Here is a 23,170-nt window from a genome sequence, read left to right on the forward strand (position 1 = left end):
TGCCTAATCTTGTGTTGGTTCTTGCATTGCACCCAGTGTTGTAGGGATAGGCTCTGGCAACCCAAGACCCACAATTATATTATGTGAGATGGAGTTCAGCTGGTGTGCCATTCTGAATTGGCTCCTGCCTTGTGCTCAGACCTGCAGGGTTAGATTCAAGCTCCCTGTGACCCTGAAATAAGAATGATAGATGACTTAGTTTAACTCTAATCAGTCCTTTATTTTACCACAGGCGTTTTGTAATAAAGTTTTAGAATAAATCTTGACAGCTAATAATCTGAGACTGCAACATATCCATAGACTACTGCATATCCATTCTCTTTGGTGTCCCCAATAAACTCCGTCACCAGCTGCAGCCCATATGGAATTCTTCAGCCAGAATAATTACATGTACTAAGCCCTTCCAAACTTCAAGTCCCAGGCACCCCTGTGGGTGTAATAAACTGAGCCCAAGCCAGAGGAACACTGGCACCTATCATTCAGGGGGATAAATTGTTCCTTATATAATTTCCCTCCCAGTCCATCCATTATCCTTTCACCCCAACTGGGATAAGAATTGAAAAGCATTCTAGCCAGGTTGTGTCTCCATTCCTGCTGTCCTTCCATTACAGATTCCCAGCTGGGCAAGGACTCACCCTCCATCCCAGTCGGGATGCCAGTCCATCCGTTTTTATTATTATTATGATATATTTTCAGTAGCCAAAGTAATATAGATAGATAGATATGAAAGGCACTATATAACTCATAGATAGATAGATATTAAAGGCACTATATAACTCAGATAGATAGATAGATAGATATGAAAGGCACTATATAACTCATAGATAGATAGATAGAACTTTATTTGTCCCCAGTAGGAAATTGGGCTTTTTACAATACACTCTTTAAATATATGAGAAATACTGAGCTTCTGTAAAAAGGATGTAAAAGGGCAATGTCCGGAAGTAGAAATGACAAGCTGCTTTTAACATAATGGGCCAAATAAAGATTCAAAACCAAAATAAAGTATCTTCGTGATGTTCTGTGTTCTTGGTGCTCTCCACTATGCCTGTTCTCTTTGCCTACTTCTTATTGGGCTTCATACCAAATTCCTCCCTCCATTTGTACCAAGCTACACTACTGAGGTACTCAGAGGTCACCTGCTACTCATGGAAAGTGTTGGAACCCACCTGTGTTCTGCACTGTTTAGCTCAATGGCTCCATCCACTGGTTTCTGAACTTAATCCCCTCCAGGGTTGTAGGGGTCATGGCCTGCACTGGCAGCATTCAGCACAAGACAAGGAGCAACCCTGGATGTACACAGAGCCATATTAGAGCTGACCTAATATATGCGTTTTTGAAATGTGTGAGAAAATCCCAAGTAGGAAGAGAAAAACTCACCTGGGCACAGAAAGAACATGCAAGGCACTCACAGACAGTGATTGATGGGGCCAGAATATGAAGCTTGAGCTTTGAAACAATGGCACTAACTATTGTTCTGCCCTGCTATACACATATACAGTGAACACTGAAGGGTCTTCTGTTCAGTTCATTTTTTGTATATCAAAGCACTCAGTGTCCACTTTGTTAGGCCCACCTATCAAGCAGAGGGTATAACTCTCTTTTGCCTCCTGAATGTTTGGAGAAACAGATCCAAAAAGTTTATGGAAACGTTCCTTATGGAGTTTGGTCCTTGCTAACTAAATAGCATTACACAGTTGCTACAGATTTTTAAGCACTCATTCATTCATTCAAACTTTGCATCCCACCTCATCCCTAAAGCCTTCTATTGGGCTGAGATCTGCGGACTGTGTAGGAAATTAGAGTAAGATGAAGCCACTGCCATGATAGTGAAAGTAGCATGAGATGATGGCACATCATTCATTTGTGAAAGGGTGGACTGTAGTCATCATAATATGCACATGGTCAGCTACAGTGCTTAGATGGTCAGTTGGTAGACGTTACCATTGTCCGGAAGTAGAAATGACAAGCACCAACACCATTAAATGACCACTTGCCTGTAACATGGATACAAGGATCCACAGATTCATTGCTGTTTATCCCTGATTCTGACACAACCATCTACATGTCACAGCAGCTTTGAGATTCCTCAGACCAAGTAATATTTTTCTAATCTTCAGTCATTCAGTTATGATGAACACATGGCCACTTTATCCGCATTTTCCTGTCCTTACCCTACAGGAGTGGAATGTGAAGTGGCCATTTGCCACTGTGGCCCAGAGTGCGATGTGTTGTGTGTTTGGAGATGCCCTTCTGTGCACTACCCAAACATTGAGAACATTAAGGGGAGACCCAAACCAGAAAGTTGTTTCCAGCCAATGCCTCAGCAAACAGAAATCCACCAGAGAGCTCTGTGGGGAGTGGATACTGCTGAAGAGTGGAGACTGTTAGAGCCACAAGGGGTGGCAAGTCCATATTAATACCCATAGCTTTGAGAATGAAATGTCCAGCAAACTCATTTAGGTGTGGTGGGCAGGTGTCCACAAGCTTTTAGCCATATATATTTAGGAGTTATCATAGTGTTGAAACGGCACTCCTGAAAGTGTTCAACGACATCCCTCTTATTACTGACTCAGGTGATGCGGCAGTCCTTCTCCTCCTTGACCTGTCCGCTGCCTTTGACACTATTGACCATGAGATATTGCTGTTGCAGCTTGAACATCTTGTTGGGCTTAAAGGGGCTGCTATTAACTGGTTCAGGTCATATTTAACTGGTAGACACTTTTCAGTGACTTTTAATTCATCTTCTTCATCCACTGCTCCTCTTAAATGTGGTGTTCCTCACGGATCCATTTTGGGTCCTATTTTATTCTCTATATACCTTCACCCTATTGGAGCGATTTGTAGGAAATTTAACATTTCTTTTCACTGCTATGCTGATGATACTCAGGTTTATATTCCCTTCTGCAACTCTGCAATAAATCAACTGTGCAACTGTCTTTCTGAACTAAGATCCTGGATGGCTAATAATTTTCTTGATCTGAATCAAAATAAAACGGAGGTGCTTATAGTGGGTCCATCAGCTAAAGTCCAAATTGGTCTTGGATTTCTCGACTCTTTCTCTGTCTTTTCCAAACCTCAAGTCCGTAATCTTGGTGTTATCTTTGACAGTAACCTCTCTTTTGAGAAACAAGTAAATTCTGTAGTCAAGAGTTGCTTTTTCCAAACTTCGTCTATTAGGTAAGATCAAGCTTTTTTTATCTTCTAGGGATCTTGAGAAAGCTACTCATGCGTTTATTTTTTCTCGATTACTGCAACTCGCTGTATTCTGGGATTAACAAATCCCTGATACGCAGGTTACAGTTGGTCCAGAATGCTGCCGCTCGCTTTCTGGTTGAGGCAAGAAAGTCTGACTCTGTTTCTCCTATTTTAGCTTCTTTACACTGGCTGCCTGTCAGTTTTTGAATTGATTTTAAAATCTTGCTGCTAGTTTTTAAATCTTTACATGGGTTTGCTCCTGCCTATTTATCTGAACTGTGTGTTTTACATCAGCCATCTAGAGTGCTTAGATCTTCTGGTCAGTTGTCTCTGGTTGTCCCTCGTACCAAGTGTAAAACTAAGGGGGACAGGGCTTTTGCAGCTGCTGCTCCTCACCTGTGGAACTCTTTACCTCATCACATAAAGGAGTCGTCTACAATTGAACTGTTTAAAACAAGACTAAAGACTCATTTCTATTCACTTGCATTCCGTGACCTTCAGTAATACTGATGATATGTGATTATATAACATTACTTCTATTTTTTATGTATATAACATTACTTCTATTTATTATGTATTTTATTTTATGTTTATATATTTTATTTCTATTTATGTTTTATGTTGGGCGGCACGGTGGCGCAGTGGGTAGCGCTGCTGCCTCGCAGTTGGGAGACCTGGGGACCCGGGTTCGCTTCCCGGGCCCTCCCTGCGTGGAGTTTGCATGTTCTCCCTGTGTCTGCGTGGGTTTCCTCCGGGCACTCCGGTTTCCTCCCACAGTCCAAAGACATGCAGGTTAGGTGGATTGGCGATTCTAAATTGGCCCTAGTGTGTGCTTGGTGTGTTTGTGTGTGTCCTGCGGTGGGTTGGCACCCTGCCCGAGATTGGTTCCTGCCTTGTGCCCTGTGTTGGCTGGGATTGGCTCCAGCAGACCCCCGTGACCCTGTGTTCGGATTCAGCGGGTTGGAAAATGGATGGATGGATGTTTTATGTTAATTGTTTTGTTTTTCTTGGATTCTATTATTGTAAAGCACTTTGGCCACAGCATTACTATATTGTTTTAAATGTGCTATATAAATAAATTGACATTGACATATAGTGTATGTTGCAATATTTCTTACTTAATGCCTTGTGGGTAGAAACTGTCCCTGAATCTGCTAGTGTGAGCCAAAGGCCCTGAATGGAGGAGTGAGAGCAGTGGCTGTGCAGGTTGGCGGAGGTCTTTAATTATCTTGTTTGCCTTTCTGAGTCAGTAAATGTTGTATGTGTGCTGAAGAGAAGGTAGATGGGGCTGATATAGATAGATAGAGATAGATAGATAGATACTTTATTAATCCCAATGAGAAATTCATGTAATTATTGTAAAGGATTAGCCAGATGGGTGACACGGTAAGGGTACCACCAGATTGGCATAGAGAAGGGAAACACGAATTGTATGAAGTACAGTTAAAGAACAGGGCATAACAATGCACCAAGTATTCATTGCACTGAGTGGTAGGTTAAATGGAACAGGGATGACAGATGTCAATAGACTTGTGCATTGTTTCTTAACATTTTTTTCCCATGACCTAATCTTGCCCATCTTCATGTTTTTGAGTCCCATGACGATCGTCAGAGCGTTGGTCCCCCTAGGAAAATCACAGCTGATCGTAAGAGCGAAATAATGACGATGGCTTAAACAACCCGTAGTGATGCACCACAACACACAGACCATACAAGATGTATTCCTGTATACTGCAATGGTGACTTGTGCTCTTATGCAACTGAAAGGCTCCAACCTGACCCAGTGAGTTAGACATGTGAGTTTAACTCTTTGAGGGCTGAATATTTTTTGCAGGCAACTCACTTTTCTAAAAAGCACACAAAGCAAAGGTTTCAAATGTAAATCAATGTAAAACGTCTGTTGCTGTGGCTGCAGTCAATGCCTGTTCAGGGTCTCTGGTGGCCATGTAGGGGCAGCTTAATGACCGGTAATAATGCGTGGTGGGCCAGCTGCTTGGTCTGTCTTCTTGTGGCAGTGTGACACAATCTGGTTTGCACCTCGTCATAGTAAGTGGCGCTCCTCCCAGATGAACGTTGCCGTAGGCGCATCAGCTACACAAGCGTGTTCAGTACCACGAATAGCTGGGGACCGCTCAGCTGAAGCCGGTACCTGACTTTCATTTTCAATCTCCATCTTCAGATCACTTGCATCAAAATTGGAGTCCGACAAGTCAGAGTCTGATTCGGCAATAATACGCAAAATGTCGTCCACAAAGTATTTTGCTTTGCGCATTCGCTTTGGTCTCTCGCCAGACGTCGATTCCACTTTAGAGGTCATTTGCTCTTCGCTACTCATCCATATGCAGGTAAACCAATGAAGCTAACTTTCCTTTTAGCAAAGAGAGTGTCAAATTAAAATGTAATGGTGAGTTTTATGGCTGATTACCGTCGTCTACCCCTGAATTTCGACAAAAGTCGACATCCACCCTGAAAAAGTTAAGGGAATAGTGATATGGTGAACAGAACATTACAACAATTTTGACAAGAACAGGCTGTTCAGTCCAACCAGTTTGTCAGTCCTATTCACTTTTTTCTCTTAAATGAAGTTAAGTTTTGAGCATTATGACTCCATTTTATTGAAAGTTGTTGGGTGTTCTTTTTTACTTCAGAATCAAAATCATAATTCACTTTATTGGCCAGGTACAATAATGTGTACTAGGAATTTGTCTTGATAGTATTGGTACAACATACAAAGACAACACAATATACAAAAGATCGCAGAATACAGTGGGAAAAGAATCTCTCACTCAACATCTCAGAAAAGGAGTGGAAAGTAGCAATGCACAGAATTCACTCGAACTCCATATGCGCAAAGCATACAATTATTCAACTTAAAATTAAATTTTTCATTTTAATTTGCCACATGCAAAAGTTTGCTGATGACACTGCTATCGTGGGTTGCATCAGGAGTGGACAGGAGGAGGAGTATAGGAACCTAATCAGGGACTTTGTTAAATGGTGCAACTCAAACCACCTACAACTGAACACCAGCAAACCAAGGAGCTGGTGATGGATTTTAGGAGGACCAGGCCCCTCACGGACCCCGTGATCATCAGAGGTGACTGTGTGCAGAGGGTACAGACCTATAAATACCTGGGAGTGCAGCTGGATGATAAATTGGACTGGACTGCCAATACTGATGCTCTGTGTAAGAGAGGACAGAGCCGACTATACTTCCTTAGAAGGCTGGCGTCCTTCAACATCTGCAATAAGATGCTGCAGATATTCTATCAGACGGTTGGGGCGAGCGCCCTCTTCTACGCAGTGGTGTGTTGGGGAGGCAGCATAAAGAAGAGGGACGCCTCACGCCTGGACAAACTGGTGAGGAAGGCAGGCTCTATTGTAGACACGGAGCTGGACAGTTTGACATCTGTGGCAGAGCGATGGGCACTGAGCAGGCTCCTGTCAATCATGGAGAATCCACTGCATCCACTGAACAGGATCATCTCCAGACAGAGGAGCAGCTTCAGCAACAGACTGCTGTCACCGTCCTACTCCACTGACAGATTGAGGAGATCGTTCCTCCCTCACACTATGCGACTCTTCAACTCCACCTGGGGGGGTAAACGTTAACATTATAATAATAAGTTATTGTCTGTTTTACCTGCATTTTTATCACTTTTTAATTTAATATTGTTTTTTATCAGTATGCTGCTGCTGGAATATGTGAATTTCCCCTTGGGATTAATAAATTATCTATCTATCTATCTATCTATCTATCTATCTATCTATCTATCTATCTATCTATCTATCTATCTATCTATCTATCTATCTATCTATCTATCTATCTATCTATCTATCTATCTATCTATCTATCTATCTATCTATCTATCTATCGAGCATATATGTCTCGTTTAAAATTGTCCAAAATGTTTCCAGGACAAAAGCCAACCTGTGTACATTGCAATCAAGTTCCAGCCTCATTGGGCCACATGTTTTGGGCCTGCACCAAATTAACATCATTTTGGACCAAAATCTTTAAATTCCTCTGTGGTCGGGCGGTGGAAGGACAGATTGGAAACAGTCAGAGTGTTGGGACGCCAATTGGGGTGTCCCTTTTAATCGTCGCGAGACGAAACAAACAAAATAAACAAAAGCAACGAAAATAGCACCACTGCGTTATCCCAGTCAGGGATTTCTTTCTCTGGATGAATTTTTTTAAGAGTCTCATACTCTGCCTTGTGGCTCGTTCCGGTCTCCCAGCAAAGACGCCTTTCTCTTTGCTGGCCCTTCTTTTATAGTGCTACTTCTGGAATGGGCAGGGTTAAGTGCCTTTACTGGTGGCTTCTCTGAGCTGAAAGGGAAGAAGAACAACAGGACAAAGTCAGCGGTAGCCCCTCTTCTAATCTCAGTGGGTCGTTGTGTACCTTTCCCCGGCCCTTAGATGAGTCCTCCGACATCCATGCATGACAGCCTCTCAGAAAGCCTTGGTGTCACAATCTCTCCTAATCCACTAACAGCCATGTTTGGTGGACTTCCAGATGGGCTTAAAGTGGAGAAGGACAAACAAACTGTAATTGCCTTTACCTCACTATTGGTACGTAGATTTATTTTGGTCAACTGGAAGAATCCTAACTCACCTCTGTTAAGTCGGTGGATAACTGATGTTTTATATTATCTGAAACTGGAAAAAAACAAATTCTCACTTAGAGGATCTGTACAAAACTTTTTCAAAACCTGGCAGGTTCTAATAAATAACATTTTAGAATAAACATTTAAATTGGGGAAGCGGATTCTCTCCCCTCTTTTTTATTCTATTTATTTTTATTAATTAATTTATTTATTTATGGATTTTTGCTATTATTAAAGTTTTACTCTGCTGGCCTAGCTCTCGTTCTCATGGGTATGAGTTGATTTGTTTTGAACCTAGTTTTGTTAACCTTGACTTGCTTGTATGGAATGTTATTTGATTTTAATAAAATCAATACAATTAAAAAAATAAAATAAAAAATAAAAGATAAATATAATAAAATATGGTGCAGCATACAATGGCAATACAAAAAAATAGATATTGTTGTAGGATTAAAATCTCCACGTAGTTCAGAGTGCAGGTGTACACAGATACTGAGTAGAAGCTCAGTCCTGATTAGTCAGAGTACCTGCACTTGTTGAGGTGACCTGTTGTTTTAGCTTTCATCGCACAAAGACGTTTGCAAGATTGAAGTCTTTGGAACAGGTGATGCCCTGGGTGGGTTGGATTAGCAATTATCTTTGTGGCTCTCTTCCTTACCCTGGACTCTTACTGGGCTCCTATAGGGTAAGTTACAGCCTATGATCCTTTCACAGGCTTTGATGATGTGTTGCAGATTGGCCTTGGCCTGAACAGAGGCAGGACCAAACCAGAAAGTTTTAGAGGAGGTCAGAATGGACACGATGATGGAACAATATTGCTTGAGGGAGATTAAATTTCATTGTGCCTGTCCATAACTTTATCCCTGAGATCTTTTGATAGTGCCTTGCCAACCATAGTTGATTGTGTGCTTTCAGTTGCACTTTCAATGCTTCAGGAATACAATACAATACAATACAATTTATTTTTGTATAGTCCAAAATCACACAAGAAGTGCTGCAATGGGCTTTAACAGGCCCTACCTATTGACAGCCCCCCAGGTTTGACTCTCTAAGAAGACAAGGAAAAACTCCTTGAAGGGAAAAAAATGGAAGAAATCTTGGAAGGGGCAGTTCAAAGAGAAACCCCTTTTCCAGGTAGGTTGGGTGTGCAGTGGGTGTCAAAAATAAGGGGATAAACACAATACAATACACAGAACAGAACACAAGTAATCCTCAATACAATATAATAGTGCAATAGAAATGTTACAAGTGTCGAGCAGAATTCAACAGTAGATGATATCACATAATAGGATTTGGATTTGTTCAGAGTCCTGGAGACCTCGGCCATCAAGCTGCCTCCCCCTATTGGCCATTCCACAGCTTGAGTCAGTGCTGGGCCAGCCAATCTGATGTAAGGACCCCTCCACCTGATGATTCCAGTGATCCTCTATCAGAGATGACTTTACCTTAGGCAGGCATACACTGTTTGTATGCTAAATTAATCAGAATGGCTACAGTTGATCACAGGTGGAAGACATTTAGCTTAATGTGCAGTGGATGAGGTGATTGAGTTTACAAGTATTTTTTAGGATGGTGTGATCCTTTAACCATCTCAGTAATTTCTTTATGAACTGTTGCTATTAGTAGTTAATCTACTTGAGTTTATAACCGCTGACCACCTCTGTCTTACACCAATGCCAATCGCTAAATGAAACTGAAGTCAGGAGTAAAAAATATTTGTGCCAAAATTAAATGCAGTCCAATGTGTTTAACTACAGTGGGTATAGAAAAGAATCAACCCCCCCTTCAAAATATTCACATTTTGTTGTTTTGCAGTCTGAAATGAAGACTTACACAAAAACATATTTATCCAGCTGTATTTACTCAATGCAACTTATATAACAGCCAAGTGAAAGTTATAATACAAGTCAATTCTTTTATCAAAGTTAGACCATTATCCAGAATTCTGAAGTCAGAAACAAGAGCAAGAATTCTTCCAGAATTTTTCAAAAAGCACAAATGCAAGGACCTATCTGCAGACTTGGATACCTTGGAAATGTCCATGACAGCCTTTATGCTGCTGCTCTGATGATGTCACAGATGCTGCACTTTCTGGGGAATTCTGGGAGAATCACAATGACAATGATTGACACAAATGTTCTGACATGGTCGCGCCCATAGAAAACCAAAGTTGGTATCCCGGCATGACTTTAAAAACATTTAACCTGTTCTGTTTGCTCTGACGTTCAAAATTAACATTAAATTATTCACAATTCTGGAGTTCCAAAACTTCCAATCTGCATTAGAGATTGTAATAGTCCATTCATGACCTTTCACAAAGAAATCATAAACTCTACTAATCAGAACAAGTTTTAACTAAACCGTTCTTTTCTCGATTGTGACTTCAATAATGGTTATTTTTTTATGTGTTTGTAGGGTGGGCCGTATTGGTTTGTCAAGGAATCATTGATGTGAAACCAGCTACAGTCTTTGCCATGGGATCCAACATCTCAATCATCTGCCACTCCTTCATTGACCACTGCCACTCCAAAAAATTTTTCATATATATGGATGGCAAAGAACTGAAAGGGAGCACCCAACTGAATGAATCAGCGGTGGTCCTCCATCTCCAGGACTTCTCAAGACCCAGATCATCGGCTCAGTGCTTTGTGAAATGCAATGAGAGAGTGGAGATGATGGTCTGTGGGAGCGACATCAATGCAGGCTGTAGGTATTTTCACATTTCACATAACATAGTTTGCAATGCCTCGCCACACTGTGAGTTCGCAAGAATCAAAATACCATATGCACAATTTGAAGTACATGCCAGTACATGGTATTGGTGTTCATTTTCTCTTGATTTTTACATTTGACCAAACGTGCCATCTGGGGGAGTGGGAATCCTTAAGGAACAATGCAGTTGTCAAAATAAAAATGACATGAAAATCCATACTGGTTACGTTTGACTCTACATTGTCCTATGGCCTGCTTAGCCTAAATTCAGACTGCAGTAAAATTGTCTCAATTCCATATTGAGGGTGGTTGAGATCTGATAAGACTGTACTGTTGTCTATCCTAATTCATCAGATTGATTTGCCCTAATAAACAAACAGGAATCCCAGCTACATGCTGACTTAAAATTCTTTACAGTGTAGGACATCTGAGAATTAGTCAACTCACAATGGAAAATGCACACTTTGAGTGGAATCATCACTTCTAGATGTTTGATGCATGAGAAAATATAGAGCAATTGGGCTGTATTGAAAGTTTTTTTATATCACGTCTGAATCACATGACTGAAAATGACATTGTCTTTGAATGGCAGTCAAACAGTTATTATCATTTTGGGTAGATCTTTATTTGAGCTGACAGCCTATCAGATCGCTTACAGTGATGGTGACAGCACAATTATAATTTTACTGTGAAGTCTCATAAACTATAACCATATACATTGTATTTAGGCCCTTGAACCAAATTGGTTATCCTAATATTTCTCTATTATAATAAACAAAATCCTGCAATGAGATGAGACTTTTTGGAAGATGAGACAAGACTTTTTGGAAGATTTTTTTCGAGTCCCGCGAGTTGACACCTTGGCCATGAGATTTTTTCAAATCATGCCCTCCTCTCAACCATATTCAACCACGCACATGGTAATCTCATCACACAGTTTCTGCTCTCTCAGCTCTTATAAATTTTAACGTTTTGCTCACTTTTAAGTTCCCAATTAAAAAAGACAAATTATGTTCAAATCTTATTGAAGAATTTCATCACAAAGGGTTATCAAACAGAAAAAACGTTTCTTAGGATGGGCAATCCTAGCAGCGAGAAATGATGAAGTCAAACAAATTAACGCCAAAAATGTCAATCAGTTACACGGCAAATTGGTTAAATGCATATCAGTAGACTATGCTGAAATAGTCGGTGGTGATCGTACGGAAGATGAAAACATCAGCTTACAATGTCCTGAAGAATAACTACAACCGTTAACACTGTCCAGTTTTCCACCGCACAAATTTCTGTAGAAAGAAGGATGTATCCAAGAAAGGTAATGTAGTACATCTTCCGCGGATAACATTACACAACAAAGGAGATCTTGATATGCCATTTGTATTAAAATGTTAACAGTTTCCCGTTAGCCAAACAGAAAGAAATTGTATTACGTAATGAATAACTCTTAACGCAACATGAAACATAATTTACATTCAAATTATTACGTTTTAATATTTTTAATATGGTTAATTACTCACTGTGATGTAAAATAATTAGTAAAGTGTACATCCGCATCTGTGGTGGGTTGGCACCCTGCCCAGGATTGTTTCCTGCCTTGTGCCCTGTGTTGGCTGGGATTGCCTCCAGCAGACCCCCGTGACCCTGTGTTCGGATTCGGCGGGTTGGAAAATGGATGGATGGATGGACATTCGCATCCCCATATATGAGCGGCAGAACCACAAAGAGGCTAGTTTGGGGTTTGGCAAGCGAAGCGAGCAGGGGGCAAAGCCCCCTAATAATATAATCACAAAATTCAATCAACTAGATAATAATAATTATCTTTAAACATTTACCCATAATTCATATTTACCGTATTCTCCCTAACATATTCAGCATCACTATCCAATCAGTACATGACAGTTTTTTTAACGAGACACCAGCTATGGAAAACCTTTTAGCATACCAGGATCAAATGTGAAGAGTTTAATCAAGTCATAGATGGTGGTGCGTTTGTACTTTGTGTACAGCTCTGATTTTCAGGGTGTATTTATTTTGAAATATTTTAGCAAAAATGCATGCGTTTTGCATGTTGTAAGCATACGACAGGTTGACTTAATGCAACACAAGTAACGGGAAGTTTTTTCATGAATGTTTTTATATGTGTGGTGTGGTCCTGCATTGATCTCCATAGATTCCATTTCTATCAAAAACTTTGTTATCTCCATTTTCCATGAACTATTCATTTAGCCATCATTATAGGCTACATGATGTAAGTGACATACAAAAAGATATATTTTTTTGGGTGGTGTATTCCTTTAATTGGGATAAATGACAGATGGCTGGATGAAACATATTTCACTTTGTTTTCCTCATTTTCTTTTTTAGATCCTCCAGATGCTCCTACAGGTTTAAATTGTAAGAGCAGGTGGTCCACAGGGAAAATAACTTGCTCCTGGAACAGAGGAAAAGACACGCATATTAGTACAAGTTATACCTTGAAAATTCAGAGGTAAGATACTTCTTAATATGTTAATAATATTACATGTATTTATATAGCACTGTTTATGCACTGGATGCAGTTTAAAATGCTTTAAAAGAATAAAATACAATAACTAGTTACCTTAAAATTAATATGGATTGTAGAAAATAAAAACAGATTACAAATTAAATTCTTCCTATTTACAGTATTTACCTTTTGTACAATGTGCCAAAGCAGCATTACAGAGTTCCAGGCAAAAGAAAAAGAATGGACTGCCAGTGCAGTCCCAACTCTGACCAATTCAAAACATCCTAGATTTTACTCAATTCCTTAACAAAGGTGTCTAATGAAAATAGTAACAGAGGGTTTGAATCATACAGAGGGACATCCATTCTAACGGGTTTAGTCAAACAATGACATGATCAATAGTATATGTGTTTGAGCATCAGGGTGTGTTGCAGGATGGGTTTCAAAAATCATTTTATATTGATTCCGGAAGCTTTGCAACTATTAGGGTCCCAGAATATCAACTAGCATGTGGTATCAAGGGCTCTTTACCATGGCTACTGCTGGCGATCAGCTGAGGCTTAGGAGTAATGCCAACTTTTTGGCTAAGGTTGTTCATCGTCCCCACTGTTTGTTGTAATGGTGCACACACATCAGTCATCTGCTTCTTTAATTCTATAACCTCTCCCGGCAAATTCTACATGTTGCCCCATCTCGGGATTGCTTATCGTTATCTGAGTTTCTGTTGCATCTAAAGGTAGAATGACAAATTTTTACGACACTGATCAGGAGAAGGAATGAGGTAAAAACCGGGAGATCAACAAACTGGAGCAAAAGTACCAAGGACCAAGAAATTGTAGTCCAAAATTAGAACAAAAACATTTTTTCCAAAAAAAATTTGAAAAGAAGCAATGGCAGCATGCAAAAAGGTAATTTATTGTCCACGAATTCAGAAGGTTCAAGGTTCTTTTATTTGCCATTTGTGCATAAGACCAGCAGTCAAAGCACATTGGAATTCTTGTGCAGTGCTCTGTCCAAATCATAGTAAAACATTAAAAAATTAAAAAACAGTAAAACAAACTAATAAATAATGTAGATTATACCAGCACTATACAGAAAGGTGGTAATACAGTATCTACACAAAAAAAACAATATGTTGTAGGTATTGCCCAGTTAAAATATTGCACACTAGCCAACCCGCGGGGTAGCATACGCCACATAATTATGTATTGATGGGTGAACACTTCCTGAAAGACACAGTTGTCCAAATGCGGTGGGTTTGAGGATACGACTATAAGTGAATGCAAAGATGGAACTCTGGAGAGAGGGCGGGGAAGCGGGCCTGAGAGGTTTCGGGTCCTAACCGTCCAACGACAGGTCGGCACAACCGGTAACGATCCTTCCGCAGGTTCACCTACGGAACCCATGTTAGGACAATTTACATCCTCTAGATAGGCAAGTTCAATCGTCTAACACCCATTCCGCCCCTGCCATTCTAGTCTGCCGATTTCTTAAATCATCTCTTAGTCATCGTTCAGTACGCACTGCATGCTCATGTGTCCGCCCCCAACTCCTCACCTGAATTGCTTTCGTCTGTGTACAGTCCACATGCACTTGTGATTCACGTTGACTGTTCATTTTCCACACACCGCCTCAGTCGCATGCACCTGTGAGCCACGTTCGGGCCGGGTGAGGTTTCCCGTGTTGAGTCAAATTAAGCCACAGGCTCCACACCTGGTGGTGCCCTTCCATCAATTCCTTTCAGTTTTAGCTTTGCAACCATACTCCCCCCGGAACCCAAAGACTTTGGTTACCCGGTTGGCTGCCCGGCGGGTCATGGGAATAATGCCGCCGGATCGCCAGTCGGCATCGTGTATGGTCGGAACTATGACAGTATGTGATCTTCTTCGAACCTCCGACTTGATTAATGAACACATTCTTGGCAAATGCTTTCGCTCTCGCGCCATGGTCGGCTGTTTAGTGAATTGTTGGTGGGCGGGGCGCTGTGAGTTGGTGGGCGTGGCTGTCTTGTGTGCGTCTTGCTTGCCATGGACTTAGTGAATTATATATATAGATTTTTCACTCGTCATTTTCATGTTAAGTGAAGTGAGGTAGCGTGAGGTTATTACACATATTCAATAATTTTGTTTTGCCATCAGTCTGACTGTGGTGGGGAAAAAGCTATTGAAAAATCTTGTTTTGTGAGTGATGATGCTGTCCGTTCTGCTGTGTCTCAGATTGTACGTACAGTTTTTGTGTCTGAGCAGAGAGTGAGCTGGATGAAGTGAGTCCCTAATAATTCCCTCTGCTCTTTTCCGACAACGATGTGCGTACATAAAGTCCATGGAAGGAAGTTTTGTCCCTATGATCCTCTCCGCAGTCTTTATGACTCTTTGCAAAGCCTTCCTCTCTGCCTGTGTGGTGTTCCCATACCAGACAGTGATGCCTGTGGTGAGAATGCTCTCTATCAGTCCTGTGTAGGCCTGGGTGTGAGGGCGATGGTTCAGGCCGGCTTCCCTGAGCAACCGAATAAAATATAGCCTTTGCTGGGATGTGGTGTTAAGAGTCCAACTCAGGTCTGATGTAACCTGCAATCCCAGGAATCTGTGGCTGTCGGCCCATCTCCACCTCAGTCCCTTTGATGATAAGAGGCTGTAGAGGGGGAGGATTCTTCCTGAAGTCCAATATTATTTCTTTGGTCTTGTCTATGTTGAGGATGAGGTCTTTCTCCTCTCCGTAGACAAGAATGTTGTTTACCATGGTCCTGTACCCTGACTCGTCCCCCCCCCCGATGAGCCCCAAGATGGTGGTATCATCAGCGTATTTAATGACGGTGGTGTTGTTCTGGGTGGAGACATAGTCATAAGTGTACAGAGAGAAAAGTTTGGGGCTAAGGCAACAGCCCTGTGGGGATCCTGTGCTAACTGTGAGCTCAGCAGACACCCGTCCTCCCATTCTCATCACCTGTGGTCTAACTGTCAAGAAGTCCAGGATCCAGTTGCAGGTGGGAGTTGGGACGCCGAGGTCTGTCAACTTCTTGATCAGTTTTCCCGGGCGGATAGTATTGAAAGCAGAACTGTAGTCCAGGAAAAGCATCCTGGCATACATTCTGCTACTTTCCAGGTGTTGCAGAATGTGATGTAGGGCTATTGCTACCGCATCATCCACTGATCGATTGGGGCGGTAGGCAAACTAGAGGGGGTCAACAGTGTCCGGGACCAAATGGTTGATATGCGTGAGAACCAGTTTTTCTAGACATTTCATAGCGATTAGTGTGAGTGCCACTGGCTTGAAGTCATTTAGAATAGATGTGTCCGATCTTTTGGGGACTGGTAAAATGGTGGAGGATTTAAAAATACGGGGGACTACTGCCTGGGATAATTACAGGTTGAAGATGTCAGCATACACACCAGCTAATTGGTCTCCACAGTCCCTCAAAACTCTGGGAAGAACTCCATCGGGTCCCACCGCCTTGTGGGGGTTCACCTTCTTCAGGGCTTCCAGGACCTGTGTGTGTGTCACCTGAAAGGAAGTGTCTGTGGGGTCACAGGAGACCTTTGAGGGTGTGTCTGTATTCAGCCTGTCGAACCTGGCATAAAAGGTGTTTATAAACAAAATGGCATCAGAAACGATCCAACATAAATATTCATATCCTGAAAAATACACTAAAGCAAAATTCTGATATTAGTATTTAGTTGTCACGAGGATGCTAAGATTTACACCGTCTGAAGATGGTGATTTGTTCATTTTATTATGGGGACCATTGAAATACACACAGCCTTGAAGTGGTCACACACTCTCACACACGGAGACACTGATAAGCAGCTCAATGTGTTAATAAATAAATAATATACTAGTCAAGTATTGAAAACAAAAATTACACATAAACTTGTGTACAAAAGCCCTCTCCAGTTCTCAGACAGCAATAATTATTTACGTATACTACATACATGAAACCGAATGAAACAACAGACACTTAACACTAACAATATAGTTCAACACAGTCCAGTATAGCAGAAACAGATGACAATGGCATGTGGAATGAGAAAACACCTGTGCACAACCCTCTGAAGGAAATGTAAAGTTTTGTCCTACCAGGTTTCAGTTGTAGTTTGCCGATTTGGCATGATAGGTAGCGCTCCCCAGATAAAGATGAAACCATGTTGAGAAGCAGGCACAGGACAGCACATACATCCAGAAGAAACTGTAATCCACGGTGGTTGTAATTATACTCCAATAGTGTTTGTGATGTATAGAAACAAATATAGGAGTTCATCGCTATCCCCTCTGCATCTTTTTGACTCCTGTTTAAAGAGCCCACTTAATTATCCTTCTTCCCTGTAGCTCCTGTGCCCACTAAGTCTGCTCAATAGCATAATACTGCTGAGGCTGCTAGGAGCTGTAGGCAATTTTAAGTAGTGCTGCTACAAGTATTAGATTCCTGGGTTATTAATCCACTAATTAGGAGTTTTAATTGGTTGAAAAATACAAAGAAAAATGTATAGAAAATTAATGAATAGTCATTTCACAGCAGATCCTCCTTTTCAATGTTCTCTGGACTCGCCCTTCAAGTTTTAGAGGAAACTTGGCATGAAAGTGAAAAAGAAGGTGAGGTGTGTAAAAGACATTGAACTGAACCTAAGAACACTCTTCAGGAGTTTATCCCTGTGCAGTCTCATAAACTATAATTATATATAGTAGATCTAATACATGATGACTTGAATTCTTTAGTCCATCCCTGCAGGCTGCGATGAAAGCAGCTCATTTCAGGATTACTCATTGTGATCTGAGTTTCTGTTGTGTTTAGATGTTGCATGGAGAGTTTTATGAGACTGATCAGTAGAAAAGACAAGGTCAAAACATAGCAAATAAGGTCTTTACCAGAAAAATACTTGAAAAAGGTTTTGAAAAGAAGGAATAATAGCACACCACAAACTTTGATGTGGAAATGCTCTTATTGTTGACCTTTTAACCCAATGTGTGATTAATGTCAGGGTTGCCATCTCTGTAATCCCACTCTTAACAACAGCTGTAAGCAACCTAGAAACAAGAGAAAAAAACAGTGATGCTCGCTATAGAAAACAATTGCATTGTAAATGATCCAAAATAAATATTTATAACCTGAACAATACAATACATCCAAACTCTGATACTAGAATTTGATTCCTGGGCTATTAAAACCATAGAGAGTTTTTTGGAAAACACAAAGAAAAACATAAAAAACATTAATTACCAGTCATTTCAGCCAAAATCTCTGCCCTGGTTTGTCTTTTTAGGTAGATGGTGCTTTCTTTGTCTCCAGGGGGAAAATTGTCTTTTTGCAGAAGCTCGATAGATAGATAGATATATGTGAAAGGCACTATATAATAGATAGATAGATAGATATGAAAGGCACTACATGATAGGGACGGCACGGTGGCAACGCTGCTGCCTCGCAGTAAGGAGGCCAGGGTTTGCTTCCCGGGTCCTCCTTGCGTGGAGTTTGCAATTTGGAGTTTCCGGGTGCTCCAGTTTCCTCCTACAGTCCAAAGACATGCAGGTTAGGTATATTGGCGATCCTAAATTGTCCCTAGTGTGTGTGTGTGTGTGTGTGTGTGCCCTGCGGTGGGCTGGCACCCTGCCCGGGGTTTGTTCCTGCCTTGCGCCCTGTGTTGGCTGGGACTGGCTCCAGCAGACCCCTGTGACCCTGTAGTTAGGATATAGCGGGTTGGATAATGGATGGATGGATGGATGGATGGGTTGGAAAATGAATGACTGACAGACTGACTGACATGATAGATAGATAGATAGATAGATAGATAGATAGATAGATAGATAGATAGATAGATAGATAGATAGATAGATAGATACTACAATCTGAACACACACCAGTCTGTCTAAAAGAAAGAAAATTAAAAAGAAAGAAAAATTTCGGACTTGACAGTCACAGTCACAATGAGGCACTGTACAGACTGTTGGTATAAAGAGTCCTCCGTAGCGTTTCTTGACACATTTATGCTGAATGATTCATTGACTGAAAGTCTTCAGTGTTGTTGTGTCAGAAAGAGAATGTGCAGCGTTATTCATAATGGCACTCAGTTTTTTTAACTCTCTCATTTTGCTACGGCCTACAGGGGGTCAAGAGTGTGTCCTAAACTGAGCTTGCCATTTTAATTAACTTGTTGATTCTTGAAGTGATGTTATCAACCCAGCGGATAACGGTGTAGAAAATCGCACTGGCCATCAGAGAGTTGTAGAAGATGTGAAGGATGCAACTACCCATCAATCCATCCCACATTAAGCTAACGCAGTCTCCTAAAATAGATCCTGCTCTGGCTTTTCTTATCGATAGATAGATAGATAGATAGATAGATAGATAGATAGATAGATAGATAGATAGATAGATAGATAGATAGATAGATAGATAGATAGATAGATAGATAGATAGATAGATAGATAGATATAGTTCCTTTGTGTTATAAGATCATTCCAACCTGTCATTGATGTGGAACCCCAAGTACTTCTAGGAGTGGACCACTTCTCCATCCACTCCCTGAATAGACGCTCTTTCTTTTTCCATTCTATCATGGTACATAAAGTGCAAAACATCAGACATTCTTTATTCCTTTTGTCACTGCATTTTATGCATTGTACTTCAGGGTGAACACTCTGATGCACACATAGAGACCACCCCCCCCATAACTTAAGACAAAATCAAGCCTGCCTGATTTTGTTGGAGTCAGTCACAGGCTGGTTGGACTGAGTCAGTGGGGATGTGAGGCTGCATGACTGTGAGTTATGGTATTGTGCCGCGACTGCCTCCAACTTGCTAAGATTACATAAACGAAGATTGCAACTGAAAATTGTTGGAAAAGTTACTGTATATAATGTGACATGGCCTTAAAACTAGAAAAAAGTAAGAATTGATTGCTATAGTTCTCGAACAGGCTTGCCGAGCCTCTGTCACTCTTCTGATTTATTTTCAATATTTTAATACTTGTAAGCGACTATTTTATAATGGGCCTTTGCTCTGCCAGGGATGTGGCTTTAAGTTTTGTCTATGATTAGATTTGATTAGATACACTTTATTAATTCCAAGAGGAAATTAACATGCATGTAATAGCAAAAACATAAAAAACAAGGATACAGACTCACAAGACAGATAATACAGCCTATCAATCCATCAACTGATAAGTAAATAAATAAATATAAATAAATAATAAATTAATGTGTATTATGCAGAACTTTCAAAATGAACTTAAAGAGTATGTCAGGTGGAAGCAATCAATTGCCTGATTGCAATGTGCTAAAAAGACCTCTCCTCCTTCGTCACACACAATGGTAGAATGAACCTGCATCTAAAAGTGCTCCAAGAGAGCGCCTCCTGGAGGGGATGGAGGGGATTTTTCATGATGGCAGTCAATTTTGCCACCATCCCCTTTCCCACAACATTTTCCAGTGTGTCCAGGGATCGTTCTATGTGGGCGCAGGTTTTTTCTGATACGTTTGTTCAGATGGCATTGTGCTTCTTTTGAGCTCAAGTTGCTTCTCCAGGAGACCACAACATAGAACACCACACTGGCTACTATGGACTGGTAGAACATTTCAGCTGCTCGCTGCACACACCAAAACACTGGAGTCACCTTAGGAAGTCCAGTCTGCTTTGGCCCTTCTTGACCAGGGCCACTGTGTGGTCACACCAGTCCATGTGAACCCCCAGGTACTTGTAGCTCTGCACCTCTTCCATTAATACGTCTTAACTTCTATTGGAGATGCTGCATTAATTGTACGTTTGAATGGATTGTGCTTTATCATGCTTTATTATAATGTGATCTTTAATGTAAATGTTAAAAAAGAAGTTCTAAAGTAGAATGTGAGACAAAACAACGGCATTTAAAGTGGGATGGAGTAAATTAAAGGAATACCCCACCCAAAAATGATATTTTTGAAATCTGTTACTAAACCCCATGTAGTTTGGGTTGATGTCCAAGAAATATTTTTAATGTCACTTTTTTGTGGTGAATGGACATAACAAAATTTCTGATAGAACAGACCCAGTAGTGACCAATGCACGGCAACAGCAAGAAATATTGAAAATGTGGACGAGAAAACTCTCGTGTTACTTGAGTCAAATAATCCACTTGTCCAGTCATTCAGTGATATATTCACGTGTATTAGTAACTAAAATATTGCTAAATAAAAAACTCTGGAAAAAAAATGTCCACAAATACGAAGTTCCCCTCTAATGACATTGTATTTTTGAACTGAAGACAGGACTTATGACCAATGAGTGAGGGGCAGAGGTGGAGTTTTAATTGGGGTAAGTAACATATAAAAAATGTCATTTTTGGATGGAGTTTTCCTCCAACTTTATAAGGGACCTTGTCCTCACTATCTAAATAGCAACACATTAATGGTTTGCAGCTCAATCTTTTTATTGTAAAATAACTGTTGGGAAAACTTTACAGGTCAATCTGTTAAAGCAGCATTGGATCCAAAGAAAAACCTGCTAAGCTTTTACGTATGAATTACAGATTTGCAACTTTGTTAAAGTGGCCTGCTTTGAACTTTGGAGTACAGCTTGCTTGACACAATGAGGTGTGGCAAAATGGCAGCTGTGAACATCTGCATATAAAATTAGACCTATTACCAGAGGCCTAATTCTGCAGAAGTCAAAAATATATTTCAACCGTGCCAAACACTCATGAAGCATACACCCTGCTGGAAATGGCAATGTCAAGTGCAATAATTTGAAATAATTAGCATGCTACACCCCACAAATTGTAAGTTCTTACTCATTTTCTTTTATGGGAACACTTGGCAACCTGCTTGTCATTAATGCTATACTTTAGTTAATTGACCAAAGTAGCTATTTGGGAGAATCTCTACTTTAAGTGCCATTGTTATCTCCCACCTTCACTAATGACTCACATGGCACTCGGCTGTCCCCTGAAGTTGATCTGACTTCAGTTAGTCTTCATATTTAAGTGGGCTTCTTGTTCTGTGTCACTGACCCTTTACTGATCCTTTTTTGAAAACTCTAATTCCCCTCGTAATCGTCACTTTCACTTTAAGATTATCACTCCTGTTTTCACTCCTTCAACTTTGTGTTAGATTACTTCTATGTGTTTCTTAAATTATCTGTCTAATTGCCTTTTCTCATGACCTTTTGACTTTCACCTGCTCGCTTGTTTCTATTTTCAACCTTCTTCTGTTCAGCTATGGTCTCGCCAGGGATGGTCTCATATCCCACCTAGCTGTTCTGAGGAGACTACAGGGAAAACTATGGGTTAGTGTCAGAGCTTCTTGTTAGTGTTCCATAGCATAGCATAGATAGATATGAAAGGCACTATATAATAGATAGATAGATAGATATGAAAGGCACTATATAATTGATAAATAGATAGATATTAAAAGCACTATATAACTGATAGATAGATAGATAGATATGAAAGGCACTATATAATAGATAGATAGATAGATAGATATGAAAGGCACTATATAATAGATAGATAGATAGATAGATAGATAGATAGATACTGAAAGCACTATATAACTGATAGATAGATAGATAGATAGATAGATAGATAGATAGATAGATAGATAGATAGATAGATAGATAGATATGAAAGGCACTATATAATAGATAGATAGATACTGAAAGCACTATATAACTGATAGATAGATAGATAGATAGATAGATAGATAGATAGATAGATAGATAGATAGATAGATAGATAGATAGATAGACGCTGGATTTTATATATTCAGAGATTTTGTAACAATGAGTTATTCTACACAATTTGCTGTGTTGTAGATTTAATTTTAAATGATTAATCTGCCATTTTTGCACTTCAGTCTACACACAATAACCCACAATGACAAAGTAAAAGCACGTTTTCAAAAAGGTTTGCATGTCTATTAAAAATTAAAAACTGAAATCTCTCATTCGCATAAGTAATTTATAAGAAATGTCAGGATGGATGACTTTAATTTTGCAAAACCCTTGTCAGATTTGTCTTTAGTAACCAATTTTCTTGGATTTCAGTTGAAATAAAAAACACATTACAAACTCTGTGAAGCTGAGCTTCACCTTATTATGTATGGGGTGTTGGTTTGTGTAAACCCTTCACACTCGCGTTAAATGTCAGCTCTCTGGGTTGTTAAGAGTCGCTGCCTTCTCCACAAGGCAAACAGGGCAAGACG

The 23,170-nt window shown here is 40.3% G+C and overlaps 1 protein-coding gene across 2 annotated transcripts in view; it reads left to right on the plus strand.

Annotated features, from left to right (window-relative positions):
• il23r (interleukin 23 receptor) overlaps window positions 1-23,170 on the plus strand; it is a 197,280-nt gene that overhangs the window by 44,786 nt on the left and 129,324 nt on the right. For both annotated transcript variants that reach the window (XM_051932709.1, XM_028810984.2), the window contains 2 exons: window positions 10,225-10,515; window positions 12,886-13,009. In XM_051932709.1, coding sequence (XP_051788669.1) covers window positions 10,225-10,515; window positions 12,886-13,009 — 415 coding nt within the window. The remainder of the gene's footprint in view (window positions 1-10,224; window positions 10,516-12,885; window positions 13,010-23,170) is intronic.

The sequence above is a fragment of the Erpetoichthys calabaricus genome, chromosome 10 (genome assembly GCF_900747795.2).
Source record: "Erpetoichthys calabaricus chromosome 10, fErpCal1.3, whole genome shotgun sequence".
In the NCBI taxonomy this organism is placed as follows: Eukaryota; Metazoa; Chordata; class Cladistia; order Polypteriformes; family Polypteridae; genus Erpetoichthys; species Erpetoichthys calabaricus.